The sequence below is a fragment of the Vulpes lagopus genome, chromosome 8, assembly GCF_018345385.1.
Source record: "Vulpes lagopus strain Blue_001 chromosome 8, ASM1834538v1, whole genome shotgun sequence".
Classification (NCBI taxonomy): Eukaryota; Metazoa; Chordata; class Mammalia; order Carnivora; family Canidae; genus Vulpes; species Vulpes lagopus.
In genome coordinates, this window is record NC_054831.1 from 130,492,579 (window position 1) to 130,508,156 (window position 15,578).

Consider the following 15,578-nt stretch of genomic DNA (forward strand, 5'->3'; position numbering starts at 1 on the left):
ATGTCTGCGGACTGACACTGGAATCTAAAAAGAGACCCATACCCTGAGTACAGAATTGTTCTCAGAACTGAAGCCTGACAGGTTCTTTTGAGCACAATGCCACCATTTCAGAAAAAAGCAGAGGAGATGCTGGGAAGGAGGAGAAGGCAGACCTTTATTCCAACACACCTGGCCTGGAACTCTAGAAGTCTTGAGCAGGACCTCAGTATCCACTCCCCTGGCTACAGGGCCTCCAGTGTCCCCAGCAAGGCACTTATGCCTCCCATTCCACCTGGATGAGATTCTATTTCTGCAGGGGCCTCAAATTCACTTAAGAATCCACAGCTAAAGCCAGAAAAATCTGGTCCAAAACTATCAGATAAAAAGGTCTCTGTACTTTTAGAGCCACACCACTGGCCATTTCAAGTCCAGACGTGCAATCCCAAGACTTCTCCAAACCACCTTCATACCAACTCTGTTAACCCTGTTTCAGCCCAGCCTTATTTCTCTATGTCAGTGGTGTCGCAGTGATAGTTGACAGTGCTTATTCTAGCCCCACTGGCTAACTCCAGGGAGGGAAGCCCCCAAAGTCAAACCACTCTGGGTCTGATTCTGAAGCAATGCTTCATTCAGGATCACCATCAGGTTCAAAACATTAATTCAACTTCTGGGCAAACATGATTGGTTAAGTTAAAAAAAAAAAAAAAAAAAAAGGAAAAGGTGGGACACCTGGTTGATTCAGTCAGCAGGGCATAAGACTCTTGATCTTGGGGTGGGGATGCCCGGGTGGCTCAGCAGCTGAGCATCTATCTGCCTTTGGCCCAGGGCATGATCCTGGGGTCTCAGGATCGAGTTCTGCATCGGGCTCCCTGCATGGAGCCCGCTTCTCCCTCTGCCTAGGTCTCTGCTTCTCTGTGTCTCTCATGAATAAATTAAAAATATATATATATATTAGGTGTAGGGATTATTTAAAAATAAAATCTTTAGGGCAGCCCCAGTGGCGCAGCAGTTTAGCGCCGCCTGCAGACCAGGGCATGATCCTGGAGACCCTGGATGGAGTCTCACGTCAGGCTCTCTGTATGATGCCTGCTTCTTCCTCTGCCTGTGTCTTTGCCTCTCCCTCTCTCTGTCTCTATGAATAAATAAAATCTTAAAAAAAAATAAAAAATAAAAAAATAAAAATAAAAATAAAATCTTTAGGGGCACCTGGGTGGCTCAGTTGGTTAAGCGTCTGACTTCTGCTTGGGTCATGATCCCAGGGTTCTAGGATCTAGCCTCACATTGGGCTCTCTGCTCAGCGGGGAGTCTGCTTTTCCCTCTCCCTCTGTCCCTGCCCCCACACTTGTTTCCTCCCTCCCTCCCTCAAATAAATAAATCTTTTTTAAAAAGTTTTTTTTAAATTAAAAGGCAGTGTTTAGAAGTCGAAACACAAGACCATCTAGGCCATGAATTCACTGGTTGCCTTTTTAATACAGACACATCAATCTGCTGGAAGGTTCCATTTCCTACAAAACACTCCTCCATTGTTATTCCCACAGCAAGGAAAGAGATTCCACTTTGAGTGGGTCACTGTGGGGGCCCAGTATACAGTTTTACAATTCCCTCCCTAGGGTGGCCTGGGTGGCTCAGCGGTTTAGTGCCGCCTTCAGCCCAGGGCCTGATCCTGGAGACCTGGGATCAAGTCCCACGTTGGGCTCCCTGCATGGAGCCTGCCTCTCCCTCTGCCTGTGTCTCTGCCTCTCTCTCTCTCTCTTTCTCTCTCTCTCTGTCTCTCATTCTCTCTCTCTCTCTGTCTCTCATTAATAAGTAAATAAATAAAATCTTAAAAAAAAAATTCCCTCCCTAAAGAAGTCTATGCTTTGCGGGACACCTGGGTGCCTCAGCAGTTGAGTGTCTGCCTTTGGCTCAGGGCATGGTCCCAGGATCCGGGATCAAGTCCCACATCAGGCTCCCAGGGAGGTGCCTGCTTCCCCTTCTGCCTATGTCTCTGCCTCTGGCTCTCTGTGTCTCTCATGAATAAATAAATAAATCTTAAAAAAAAAAAAAAGAAAAAAGAAGTCTATGCTTTGGTAATGTATCTCAAAAGTGCCCTTTTGCTTCACTGTGACAAAAAGCCAGAGACAAGCACTTGTGGAAAAACTACTATAAGGCAGGAGACCCGCCAATGCTGGACCCTCAGAGGTAAGGCAATCCTTGTTGAAGACGAGAGCCCAGCCAGGAGGGAGGAGACAGATAACCAAACCACTGTTGCTATATTAGGGGTATGAACAGTGTTTTGAAAAGAGAAGTGGAGAGCAAGCAACTCTGCGATGAGGAGCCTGAGACAACTGCAGAGACCTAAAGAAAGAGTATCAAGGAAAAGAGAGGAGCATAAAAAATCAGGGCAAAAGAGGATGAAAACATGAATAGAAGGAAAGGAAAAAAGGAAAGGGACCTCAAATAAGAAATTTCCTAAGCTGAAAACCATCTGAGATTACTTGAGCTGCAGTAGGCAATGTTTTTTGTTTTTAAAGATTTTATTCATTTATTCATGAGACACAACAGAGAGAGAGGCAGAAAGAAAGAGAGAGAGAGAGAGAGAGAGAGAGAGAGAGAGGCAGAGACACAGGCAGAGGGAGAAGCAGGCTCCATGCAGGGAGCCTGATGTGGGACTCAATCCCAGGTCTCCAGAATCACGGCCTGGGCTGAAGGCGGCGCTAAACCGCTGAGCCACCCAGGCTGCCCAAGCAATGGGTTTCATTAGCTGTTATGAATACTATTCAAAAAGTTGCTGCAGGGATCCCTGGGTGGCGCAGCGGTTTGGCGCCTGCCTTTGGCCCAGGGCGTGATCCTGGAGACCCGGGATCGAATCCCACATCGGGCTCCCGGTGCATGGAGCCTGCTTCTTCCTCCGCCTGTGTCTCTGCCTCTCTCTCTCTCTCTGTGACTATCATAAATAAATAAAAAATTAAAAAAAAAAAAAAGTTGCTGCAGAAAATCAGCTATACTTCCCAGGGCCAGAAAGATTAAGACTTTGAAGAAACCAGGAGAACCAGAAAACTCTGAGGGGCTCTGGCAGCGTATGCTGTAAAGATGAAGCAATTCTTACTTGGAAGGGAAAGCTGCTTCCTGCCTTCCTTCCCAAGTTCACGTGGCTTTCAGGACCTCCCCACAACTGCCTAGGAAGAGGAAGTCCTTTGGGCACGCTCTCCAGCTACATCTCCAGTCCAGTAGCCACTACCACACGTGGCTGGAGAGCACTCCACATGTGGCCAGTCCAACTGAGCTGTATTTTAAGCATGAAATGCACAGTACATTTCCCAGACTTAGTCCAAAAATAGTGTAAAATAGCTCATTAACCTATTTTCAATATTGATTACATGCTGACATGATACTATTCGGGATATACTGCATTACATTTAAAATACTAAAATTAGGGGATCCCTGGGTGGTGCAGCGGTTTGGCGCCTGCCTTTGGCCCAGGGTGCGGTCCTGGAGACCTGGGATCGAATCCCACATCAGGCTCCCGGTGCATGGAGCCTGCTTCTCCCTCTGCTTGTGCCTCTGCCTCTCTCTCTCTCTCTGTGTGACTATCATGAATAAAAAAAATAAAATAAAATAAATAAAGTACTAAAATTAGGAGCACCTGGCTGACTCAGCAGGTGGAATATGTGACTCCTGATCTCTCGATCTCAGGGTCATGAGTTCGAGTCCCCCACCCCCACAGCTGGGTGTAGAGATTATTTAAATAAAACTTAAAAAATATTAAAATTAATCCTGTTTCTTTAAGATTTTATTTTTTCATTTGAGAGAGAGAGAGAGAAAGAGAGACAGAGCGCGGGAGCAGAAGGGAGAGGCAGAGGGAGAAACAGACTTCCCACTAAGCAGGAAGCCCAATGCAGGGCTCAATCCCAGGACCCTGAGACCATGACCTGAGCCAAAGGCAGACATTTAACCATCTGAGTCACCCAGGTGTCCCAATCCCACCTGTTTCTTTTTACTTTTTAAATGTGGCTTCTAGGAAGTTTTAAATTACATGTGTGGCTTGAGTGGTACTTCTCTTGGACAACACTGGTTGAGATCTAACCTTAGAATAAAAGGTATCTATCTCTGTTATACATTTAATCTTCCAGCAACTAGTGACTCAGCTCTCTAAGGACCCAAGGGGCATGTTTACAGATGTGCAAAACCTACTCTGGTGGGTCCTGTCATTTTGGCATGACAGCTAGCACTTACCCCATGCCCCATATTTGGCCCAGGCCCTGGTCCAAGTAACACTCACCATCCTGTGCCAAACTAGCTCTGAAACTGTTGTCAGGAGTCCCCAATGACCTCCACTGTTGCCAGATTCAATGGTTAATTCTACGTCTTCACTCAACGTCTCAGCATCATCCCACACTGCTCAAAACTCCTTCCTTAAAGCATATTCTTTTTTTTTAGGAAGGGAGAAAGGGAGGAGATGGAGAGAGAGAATACCAAGGAGGCTCCATGGCAAGCATGGAGCTCAATCCCACAATCCTGAGATGATGACTTGAGCCAAAATCAAGAATTGGACACTCTCATAAATAAATAAAAATTTTTAAAAGGGGGGGGGGGATCCCTGGGTGGCGCAGCCGTTTAGCGCCTGCCTTTGGCCCAGGGCACGATCCTGGAGACTCGGGATCGAGTCCCACGTTGGGCTCCCGGTGCATGGAGCCTGCTTCTCCCTCTGCCTGTGTCTCTGCCTCTCTCTCTCTCTCTCTCTCTCTCTCTCTCTCTCTCTCTCTGTGTGACTATCATAAATAAATAAAAATTAAAAAAAAAAAAAAAAGAAGGACACTCAATTGACTGAGCCACCCAGGTGTTCCTCTTTTTTTTTTTTTTTTGGGTGCTCCTCTTAAAGCATCTTTTATACCAGCCTCCCAAATCCCACCTTCCCAGTCTCCTCCTACCTCCCTGGCTAGCTCCTCTCACATCTCATATTTGATTTCTTTTGTAACAAGATAGGCTCCTCTTCCTCTCCAGACCCCTTGAGGTTGGAAGGTTTGCACCTTTCCTCTGCTGGAGCTCTACTGGCTTATTTGATAATCTCATCTAGTTCCACAGCCTTTTTTTTTTTTAAGATTCTGTTTATTTGAGAGAGAGTGAGTGAGCATGAGTAGGGTGGGGGGAAGCAGAGGGAAAGGGAGAAGCAGACTCCCTGCTGAGCAGGGAGCCCCACACGGGGCTCAATCCAAGGACTCTGGAATCATGACCAGAGCTGAACGCAGACATTTAACCGAGCCATCCACACCCCCCTACGCACAGCTTTATAGACACTGATATACACTGCTGACTAAACACACCCAGTTTGATTTCACAGGGACCTAATCTCATCAGCTCCAAAACCAACCTCTTGATTTCACTCACTCACCCAAGCCTGCTTCTCCCACATTCCCTCCACTTAGGCCATCTCAGAAATTCTAGTGTTCTGGCAACTCAGACCAAAAACTCTGGAGTCCTCTGTGATGCCTCTTTCTTACTTGGTTCTACTTCCAAAACATATCCTAAATTTTCTCAACACTTCTGCTGCTATGACCATAGACCTTGAATGAACAGCTGAAATAGCATCCTCATCAGTTTGTTTTCACTCTTGCCCCTAGAATTTATTTTACACACAGCAGCCAGAATGATCCTTTAAAAAACCAAGTCAGCCTCTGCTCAACACCCTCACATGGCTTCCTATTTCTTTCCCTTCCTTTTCTTTTCTTTCCCTTCCTTTTCTTTTCTTTCCCTTCCTTTTCTTTTCTTTTTTCTTTCTTTCTTTCTTTCTTTCTTTCTTTCTTTCTTTCTTTCTTTCTTTCTCTCTCTCTCTCTCTCTCTCTCTCTCTCTCTCTCTCTCTCTCTTTTTGGCTTCCTATTTCAAGGTAATATCCACCATGGCCTACTAGTCTATAGGATCTGGCTCCCTGCTATCTCTGACCTCTTCTACCACTTTGTGTTACTATTATCCCCCACCTATTCCTCAAATAAAACAAGCATGCTTCAGCCTCAGGACCGCTGCACTTGCTGTTCCCTCCTCCTGGAATGCACTTTCACCAGCATCTGCACACTTGCTTTCTTACTTTCTCTCTGCCTATCTTTATGGAGAGGCCTTCTCTGAACCCTCCACCCAAAATGGCACCTCTGCCAGTCACTTTCTATGCTCCTCATCTCTTTTCTTTTTCACCATGTATGTGTATACATTATTATTTACTGTCCATCTTTCTACACTAGAAAGCAAGCTTTATGAGAAGAAACTTCATTCATTACAGTTGTCCATAGTGCCTAAAAAGTACCCAACACATGAATTAATGAGCCTCCTATGAAATAGGATTTTAGAGATATATTCCCATTTCACAAATGATTTAGAAATCAATCCTGAGAGGTTATGTAACTCGGCCATGGTTCCACAACTAGTATGGAGCAGAGCCAGAATTTGAAATGGGTCTATCTGGGTCCAAAGGCAGCAACACTATCCATGTCCTAAAAAAGAGCTAAGGGGGTGCCTGGGTGGCACAGTTGGTTTGGGCATCCAATGCTTGGTTTTGGCTGAGGTCAGAATTTCAGGATTGTGAGATCAAGCCCGGCGTCTGGCTCTGTAATCAGCATGGAGTCTGCTTGGGACTCTCTCTCTCTCCCTCTGCCCCTTTCCCCCAACTTGCATGTGTGTGCTCTAGTGCACACACTCTCTCAAATATTTAAAAAACAAAAACAAAAAGACAAAATGGAGCTAAGGCTGCCACAGGCATTTCTCAGCAGCAGTGGTGGCAGCAGCATTCTCCAAGCACCTGCCACAGGTTCCTGAAAGGAAGGCACTGTGCACTCCCTTCATCACCTCTCATCCTCACCACAATCCAAGGGATGTATAGCAGCCTCGCTACACGCTCTGAGGTTAAATGACTTGCCTAAGGCCACTCAACTAGTACATGACAAAACTGAAGCCTAAATCTCAAGAGGAGGAAGCAAAAAGTTTCAGGAGTGTGGCTAGTGGGTGGCCACAGGAACCACTAAGACAGGATGAAGGCTGGCAGGGTACACCAACTTGCGTTCTCTGCACCCCAGGCCAGGTGAGTGCAAGCTCAGGGTTCCCAAGGAAGGGCTACAGCAGTAGCAGACCACAACAAAGTCCAGATCTCAAATCTGTAAAGTACCCAAAAGAAAATAATTCTTTTTTTTTTTTTTTTTAAGATTTTATTTATTTATTCATGACAGACACACAGAGAGAGGCAGAGACACAGGCAGAGAGAGAAGCAGGCGCCATGCAGGGAGCCCCACGTGGGACTCGATCCCGGGACTCCAGGATCAGGCCCTGGACCAAAGGCAGATGCTTAACCTCTGAGCCACCCTGGCATCCCAAAAGGAAATAATTCTTAAGTAGAGAACAAGTCTCACAATTTAAATGGATCCCAAGCTGGAGGGCTCAGACACTGTGAGTTGCCATGTTGAGACAGTTTCTTTCGGCTTCCAGGGCGGGGCGGGAATCCATGCAACTCTTTCCCTTAAAGGTGCAGAAGAGGCAGCAGTGTGAGTAATGGTGGTGAGGCCTGTTCTTAGAATAAAACAGTGGGTAGAGTCTATTGGGGCTCCCCTTTCTCTGCATTTACTATTGCTTTTCCCTTGCATCTTGTACAGAGAACAGTGTATTAGCCCTCAGGCGCAGCAATAAGAGAGAGCACTCAGCCAGTCTTAGGAACTTCCTACTCTACCCAGACAGAGGCCATACTGGGGAAGCTGGAGACCTGGGGTACGACACCCTCATGCTCATGGCAATGGCATTCTCTGCTCTAACATCTGCCGTTTTGCAAGATCTCTTACTAAGTGCTTCCTTAAACTCTCACCATTAGGCAAGGCAGATTTTATTAACCTGATTTTACAAAAGAAGAAAACGAAGCTGAGAGAAAGGTAGGCAGTGAGTGATCTGGCCAACAATCAGATCTGGCACCTAAACCTCTAGCCTTGCCTTCAGACTTTCGTTATTGCCCGGACGAGGAAGTAGGTCAGTAACTGGCAGAAGTGACCTACTCTTTCTTCCTTTTATAAAGACTACAAGTCTCCTCTCCCAAAGGAAATGTGCGCTCGGACTCTGGGGAACGGAACAAAGTCATTCTTACCTCCCCTCTACACCAATAGCTACACCACCAGGAGGTTTTATCCAAACACCCAAGGGCACTGTCATCAAACGCTAGTTAGAATCATGGCACTAAACAGGAGCAGCAAACACAATGCCTTCAGGGCCAAGCCAATAAAGCAAGCAGGACAGAACACAACAGGTCCCACAATAAATAAAGTGGGGATTCCAGAGGACAGGAGAGCAACCAAGACCCAGGTAAAGGCATTCAAATTCAATATATAACTGTGTGTACCCCAATAGAGTATATAGGCTGAATCCCCCAAAGCCGCCAGTTTGCAACTACAGCTACAGGGATCCTTAAAATATCGGGCAGAGGTATTAAATCTTCTCAAGAGATCTGAGCAAAACTTACGTCTATTATTCCTTTTCACTTGGCCAGATATTAAAAAGTTATTTCCCACTTATGATCAAGCTTTCAACCAGCATGTCACTTGCCCTCAGTGATACACTGACAGTAGCGCTATCTTCTTGGCTCTTGAGAACCAGACTGGAGTTTCTCAGAGACAGAAAATTTATTAGTTCATTATCAGGCTGCAGAGGCAGAAGATCAATGCAGGTAAAACAAGTCACAATACCTCAAATGAACTAGCAACTAAATATCCTAAAGCATTTAACTGGTTAATTATCTTCTGAAAAGCAAAAGTAAACAACAGTCCAAAAAGGTCCGTAAGTGAGGGCTCAGGATGCCAATAGCTGACCTGTGATCGACCAAGTGATTTTCTCTCCAAGTGATTTCCTCTCCCGGACACTGGGAATAAAAATACCTCCATGTCACTAGGTCATGTTGATTGCGACAATGAACGTACAAATGCACTCTGCCTAGCCTGTAGTGAGCCCTTAGGATGCTATCCAAGAAGCCCTTCCAAAAGGGGCCTGTGGGATTGCGGAATTTGGAGGCTTATGGTCAGAGTTGCTCACCAGTGAGATATGTAACCAGGTAGCAAAAACTGACAGCTGGAGGGTCACAAAAGCCTTTGTAAGCCAAGAAAGCCCAGAGCATGACAGCTAGGAATTTGGCTCTCAAGGTCTAGGAAGAGAGGTGACAATCCTGACCTCTCCAGACTTGAGTCCTAACTATCCTGTACGATCTCATCTAAGGATCACAACCCTGAAGAATGCAATTTCAACCATACATATTATTCCTTTTAGAAAGGAATGACTGTTATTTCCTGTGTTCATTTTATAAGGGAAAGAGTTTTGGGTGTGGGGAGGGGATGAGTTAGTGGGAGGAACATTTTGAAATATCATACCCTCAGGGATGAGAATCTTTATCTACATAAAGACTGAAGTCAGGATTTGTTGCTAATTTCTGCGGTGGTGGGTCTTAACCTCTATCTTCCCATCAAACATCCTGCATAGAGCGGAATGTTAAAGAGAAGGATGCTTGGCAGAAACTAGCAGTTAAAAACACTTCAGCAGGAGAAATCTCTGTGGTTACTATTTAAAAAAAAAAAAAAAAACACCCATTTCATTCTGTATTTTGGCCACAGCTATAAGTAGCTAAACCCAGTCTTCTCCTAGGAAACCAACAAGTCTGAAACTGTCCCAACAGAAAAAAATTTCTATTCCTGTGGAGCAAGTGTGCAGGAAAGAACACCCCATACCTTGTGAAGGCTTCTAGCTGACACAGCCAGAAAGCGACATTAACTGTGGGGAAGCCACTGCGTATAAAGGTGGAAACCAGAAAGAAAGGGCTGGCCCCAAGAATACGTTTGAGTCATCAGATCAGGACAATAGTCCTTGCAGGAATTTACTGAAAGCTTCAGAGAGATATACTAAGTTCTCTCTCCTGTTTTGTAAAGAAAAGCAAGAAGGCCTGTGACTGTCTGAATTTCCAGCCCACAGCAACCATGACAGCTCTCTCAAACACCCAGAGCATGCCGGGAACAGGCCCCCCATGCAGCCTCAATGAAAAGAGCCGAGAAGTTATAGTGAAAAGCTCATTATCCTACTTTCTTTGAAACCACAGTGAAACAGATCTTTTTCCAGAGTCGCTGGGACAGACTGCTCAGCATGATCATGTCTAAACTGGCCAACTGCTTTATAGAAAGCCGGAGCTGGGCATCATCACAGTCCCTAGGACCCAATCTCCCAGAAGAACTGGAATAACTTAGGAATGGCTCCTTCAGGCACAGTACACCTGGATTTGTGCTTTCTGATACCCCAAGTCTTATGTGTATTCTTTACTATAAAGACAAATCAGCACCAGGTAGCACCCAAATAACTGTTATTTCTTCTCTATCCATATCCACTGTAAATATTCCATAATGACAGCAGTTACAGGGAGTGCTGAAGACCTCAAAAGTGAGGTAGAAGCCATGCATGCTTCAGGGAGAATGGTGTCTTCTTTAAAGAATAAAATGTTAATCAAAGTTCTTACCTCTTAAATTAAAATCTGTCATTATTCTGCTTTAAAAAAAAAAAAAAAAAAAAGGCCTCCAAAGCTCTCTTGTGCGTTCAGGACAAAGTCCAAGTTCCCAGAACCAAGTACAAGGAGGCCCTTCCTGATCTGGCCCCTGCATACCTCTCTGGCCTCATCTCTTTCCATTCAGCCCTGCCAACCCCCTACCCTACAGCCAGAAAGAAGTATTTGAGTATTTGTAGCTCTCCCAATGCAATGTGGCACATTCTTCTCTTGCTGTCTACATGCGCATTGGGCCTATATCTACCCACCCCTCCCAGACTTACTACAACTTAATTAAGGGTCCTTTGAATGATCACCTTCTCTACTGAACTGTCTCTGATCTTAGCCATGGTACCCCATCTATGCCTCTTCCAAAGAAAGTGCTGCCTTACCCATCCAACTCCTCTACTGGACTGTGCCCAGTGCCTGGTACACAGTCAGTATGCAGTGCTGACTGAGACCTTCCTATAGTAGACTTGTATGCCACCCAGTATCACTGATGGGATGTTTAGAGGCCTAAAGAGGGTAGAAAGTAAACATAAATTTGAGTTTAGTCTAGAAGGCCAGTCATCCTTTTTAATTTAAGATACATTTTCTTCCAATTAGCTATATGACTTGCCCTTGACAAAAACAAAAAGCAACTTTTGATATGCAAAGAAATCAGACAGGCCGCCAACACATTATAATAACTACCAGTCTAATTCCATTTGTGTACCATCTATCTTCCCCTAGGATTGGGTTAGCCCATAACCTATAAGATGGACTAGCTTATGTCTTTTTTTTTTTTTGGGATCCCTGGGTGGCGCAGCGGTTTAGCGCCTGCCTTTGGCCCAGGGCGCGATCCTGGAGATCCGGGATCGAATCCCACATCGGGCTCCCGGTGCATGGAGCCTACTTCTCCCTCTGCCTATGTCTCTGCCTCTCTCTCTGTGACTATCATAAATAAATAATAAAAAATAAATAAAAATTAAAAAAAAAAAAAAGATGGACTAGCTTATGTCTTTTTTTTTTTTTCCTGGTCTAAACAAGTGAATATATAAAGCTTCAAACTGTCAGAAATTGTGCAAACTGTTGATTTGATTTTTTAAAAAGATTTTATTTATTTATTTGAGATAGTGTGAGTGAACACAGGAGGAGAGAGGAGGCAGAGGGAAGAGAAGCAGGCTCTCCACTGGGAAGGGAGCCCGATGTGGGGCTCAATCCCAAGACCCTGGGATCATGACCGAACAAAAGGCAGATGCTTAACTGACTAAGCCACCCAGGCACTCGATTTGATTTTTTTTTCTTTTCCCAGAGCACAAAGATGTCTTCTCATTATAAAATGCTCCCCTGAAATGTGCTTAAGACAAAGGGTAGAATTTAACGTTTGAATGAACATTAATTCAATTTACATTTTCATTTCTCCCAAAGGCAGTATATTTTTATTTTTTAATTTTTTTTAAATATTCTTATTTATTCATGAGAGACAAAGGCAGAGACACAGGCAGAGGGAGAAGCAGGCTCCCTGCAGGGAGCCCAATGTGGGACTCGATCCTGGGTCTCCAGAAACACGCCCTGAGCCAAAGGCAGATACTCAACCGCTGAGCCACCCAGGTGTTCTCAAGGCAGTATATTTTTAAAGAAGCATTTCCTTAGTGGAATATAAGCTATATTCCTTGAATTGTCCTTTTATTGGGGATGTAACTCCTTGGGAGGAAACAGGCAAAGGAACAATTCTATATTAGGTCAGTGTTCATACTAAAAGCAAAAAAGCAGCCTATTTACAGACCACCTGAAGTATTTCTCAAAGCCTTCCTTAGAATGACACAATAGGACTCAATATTGAGTATTTTGAAGATGTGCAAGAAAAAATGACCTCATAATTATGGACACATAAGACATTCCAGCATGATGTCAAAATTTTTTGTGATGCTTAGAGCAGAGACACCAAAAGCCTCTACTTTCAAGGATTAGACCTCTAGATCATATAAAGTTAGAGTGATTGCTTTATAAATTAATTAGCTGATGTCCATTTGCTAGTTTTCTCACCACCCAGGATGTTTTTTTGGAAAGGCGGGTACTTGACACTCATTACCATGTACCAGTTGGAAGACAGGATAAACAGAAGGTAAGATTTTTACATACACAACTGGCTACATCTGAAAGACATGTACAGTCAGTTGGTTTGCCAGTGGTGTGAACATTCCCTCCCTGGCCCCTCTCCTGCAAAAGTGTACATTTACAAAACCCTTTGTGAAATTCAAAAAGGGAATCAAACTTAAGAGAGCTTTTAAATATAAGCCCAAAGAAAACATCTTAAAAAAGAAAGGTGGGGATGCCTGGGTGGCTCAGCGGTTTAGTGCCTGCCTTTGAGCCACGACAGGAGATCCTGGAGTCCCGGGATCGAGTCCCATGTCAAGCTCCTTGCATGGAGCCTGCTTCTCCCTCTGCCTGTGTCCTTGCCTCTCTCTCTCTCTGTCTCTCATGAATAAATGAATAAAATTTAAAAAAGAGAGAAAGAAAAAGAAGGGCAATGCCCAACTTCCAAGTTTTCTTCCAGATCTCAGGCAAAGAGACAGCAAATTGCTACAGATTGAACCCTTCTTTAGAGTCAAGATAGGCTTGGTGTCAAATCCCAGCTCCCTACTTACTATCTGTGCGACTTTGAGCAAGATAGGTTACTCCCTAAACCTCAGTTTTCGTATTTATAAAAGGACAATATCTCTACAGCTCATTTCAATAGTTCAATTAAAAGAAATACAAAAAAAAACCTTGCATTTGGGCAGTTACTGCACATTGTTATCACCAAGGAAGGCAAGGTTTGGGTTCCATCTCTGTACCTGGCACTTTTAAACGGTTTTAGTGAAGTATAGTAGAAAGAACACCGGAAGCATCAGAAAGATCTAAGTTAAATCTTATACCCTTGGGATTCATTCAGCTGTAAAACGTGGGACTGGGCTAGCTGATCCCTAAGTGAATCACACGTTACGAAAAACAAAAGTAACCCCCCCCCATTTCTGAATCCTGCATTCATTCCTGTTTTCATTTTTCTTCTTTAACCGTGAAATACTCATGTCCCTTGTAAACAGGTGAGAAAAACCAAAGAGAGGCCAAGATGCTCGAGCAACTTATCATTTGAGTCACACTCAAATCGTAGGCCATGCTTCTTTGAGGGAGGGTGCACGTGAAGGGTGTCTGAATGATGCCCTCCTATTAGTGGTAGGCAATAAACGCCTGTACCCGGAAACTTTGCATTCTCCGGCACGAAGTCACTCCTAAAAGCACACTGCCCTACCTAGCACAGAGAAACCAAAAAAAAAAAAAAAAGTTTGTCGAATAAATTACCCAGATGACACCTGTTGCTGCTGCTGCTCCCTACAAAACCTTTCCATTGCTCGCCTGACTCAAGTCAAAAATCCGAGAGACATGCCCAGCACGTGACTGTACCAAACACCTTCTGAGCGAATTAATTCTTCGAATCCTTAATGATGCCAAGTGGAAAAACATAAAACACCGTGAAGGAAATGCTGAACCACCGGAAAAAGTAAAAAAAATAGAAAAGAAAAAAACCTTCGAAGCGAAGCCAAGTTTCAACATTCCCGCAGAGATGGTCCCACTGCTGCAGGGGGGTCGACGTGTCGGCCTCTTCCAGCTCTGATGAGCACCCTCGGAGGCGCTGGGGGGGGGGGGGCGAGGGTGAGGGTGGACCCCAGCTCCTGCTCCACGCCCCACTCCCAACACATAAACCTTGGAGGTGGGGGGGGCCACTCGAGCCAACACGGAGCGGACACGAACACGAGGAGGCCGGGGGGGGGGGGGCCCTCTCCGCATCCTCGGCAGGCGCCGCCGCACAACCGCGCACTCTGAAACACCCCCAAAAAGCCGATCGCCAAGCCAACCAACCCAACAGACACTCGGCTGCGGGATAAACTCTCCTCCTGCACAGCTTCAGAGAGTCCCAACCAAAAAAAAAACTCCAAAAAAGCAGAATCGAACGGTCCGCTCCCCCCCCACCCCCCCTCCCCTCCCCTCCCAGGAATGCGGCTACTTTACAGATCGCGAGCTCGCCCGGAGACCTTCGCCCCCGGGGCCGGGGCGGGGGGGGGGGGGGGAGGAGCTGGGGGGGCGCTCGGGTCGTTGGGTGGTTCCCCGGGGAGAGGGAGGGGCTGCCCGCCGGGCTTTCGGTTGTTGCACAAGGGGTCCCCGGGAGACCCGCCAGCCGCGGGCTCTCAGAGTAAAAGTGAAAAAGAAAAGAAAAAAAAAAGCCCAGACTCGCCCACCGCGGCGGAAGGCGCAAAGCAAAGGGGGATTTTTTCCGCACGGAGTGGAGGGGCCCAGAGCCGACTCGACTTCCCCTCCGGCCCCCGCGCGCCGCCCGGGCCCACATGGTGTGCGGCTCAGCATCAGAGCACAGGAACTTTAAAATGGTGACCCGGGCGCGGGTGGGGGTGCCTGGCGGCGACACCCTGGAGAGCAAGGCTCAGAGAGTCCCCGGGACGAGCGAGCGGACGCGGGAACCAGGAAAGGAGGCCCCGGGGGGCGGGTGGGGCGCCCCGGGTGACGCGCACGACGCGGGGATGCAGGGAGGCGCACCGGGCGGAGGCGGAGGGAGAAATGGAACGCGGCCCCTTTAAGAGGCCTTCACGGCGCTCAGGGACCGGGGGCCCCTCGTCCGCCCCCGGCCCGGCGTGTGGGGCCCTTCCTCGGGGAGAACCATCCCCAGGCCCGCTCCCCGGAGGCTTCCCTCCCGCCAGGTCCCGCCCGGCCCTGCCCCGCGGCGGCGACTCCTCCTTACCCCGCTGTCTGCCGCCTCCTCCCAGCTCTCAGCGACCTCCTCATCTTCCATCTTACTCGCCGCTTTCCCTCCTCCCCCACCCCCTCCCCGCGCCTGCGCCCTGAAGCGCGCCTCCGTCGCGGGCGCCGGCACGCAAGGCTTTCCTCAATGGACCCCGCCCCTTGCCCAGCCCGGAAGTGGCCCCAGAGGCCGCGCCCCCGCCCCCACGAGCGCCGCGGAAGCCATCTTGGAAAAGGGCAGAGGAACCAGAAAGCTGCCGTTTTTCTTAAGGGCAGCGTGTTAAGTCTCGTAGTGGACGGGAGAGCCCGTGT

General features: G+C 46.8%; 1 protein-coding gene across 4 annotated transcripts in view; it reads right to left on the minus strand.

The window, feature by feature from the left end:
• Positions 1–15,371, minus strand: part of SZRD1 (SUZ RNA binding domain containing 1) — a 31,363-nt gene extending 15,992 nt beyond the window's left edge. For 2 of the 4 annotated variants that reach the window (XM_041766090.1, XM_041766089.1), the window contains exons 1-2: positions 15,268–15,329; positions 14,043–14,148 (exon numbers count right to left, since the gene is read on the minus strand). In XM_041766090.1, coding sequence (XP_041622024.1) covers positions 14,043–14,148; positions 15,268–15,311 — 150 coding nt within the window. In that variant the 5' untranslated portion in view covers positions 15,312–15,329. Of the gene's footprint in view, positions 1–14,042; positions 14,149–15,267 lie in introns of all 4 variants that reach the window. The other 2 variants (XM_041766091.1, XM_041766092.1) reach the window with 2 other exon arrangements.
• Positions 15,372–15,578: the final 207 nt, after the last annotated feature.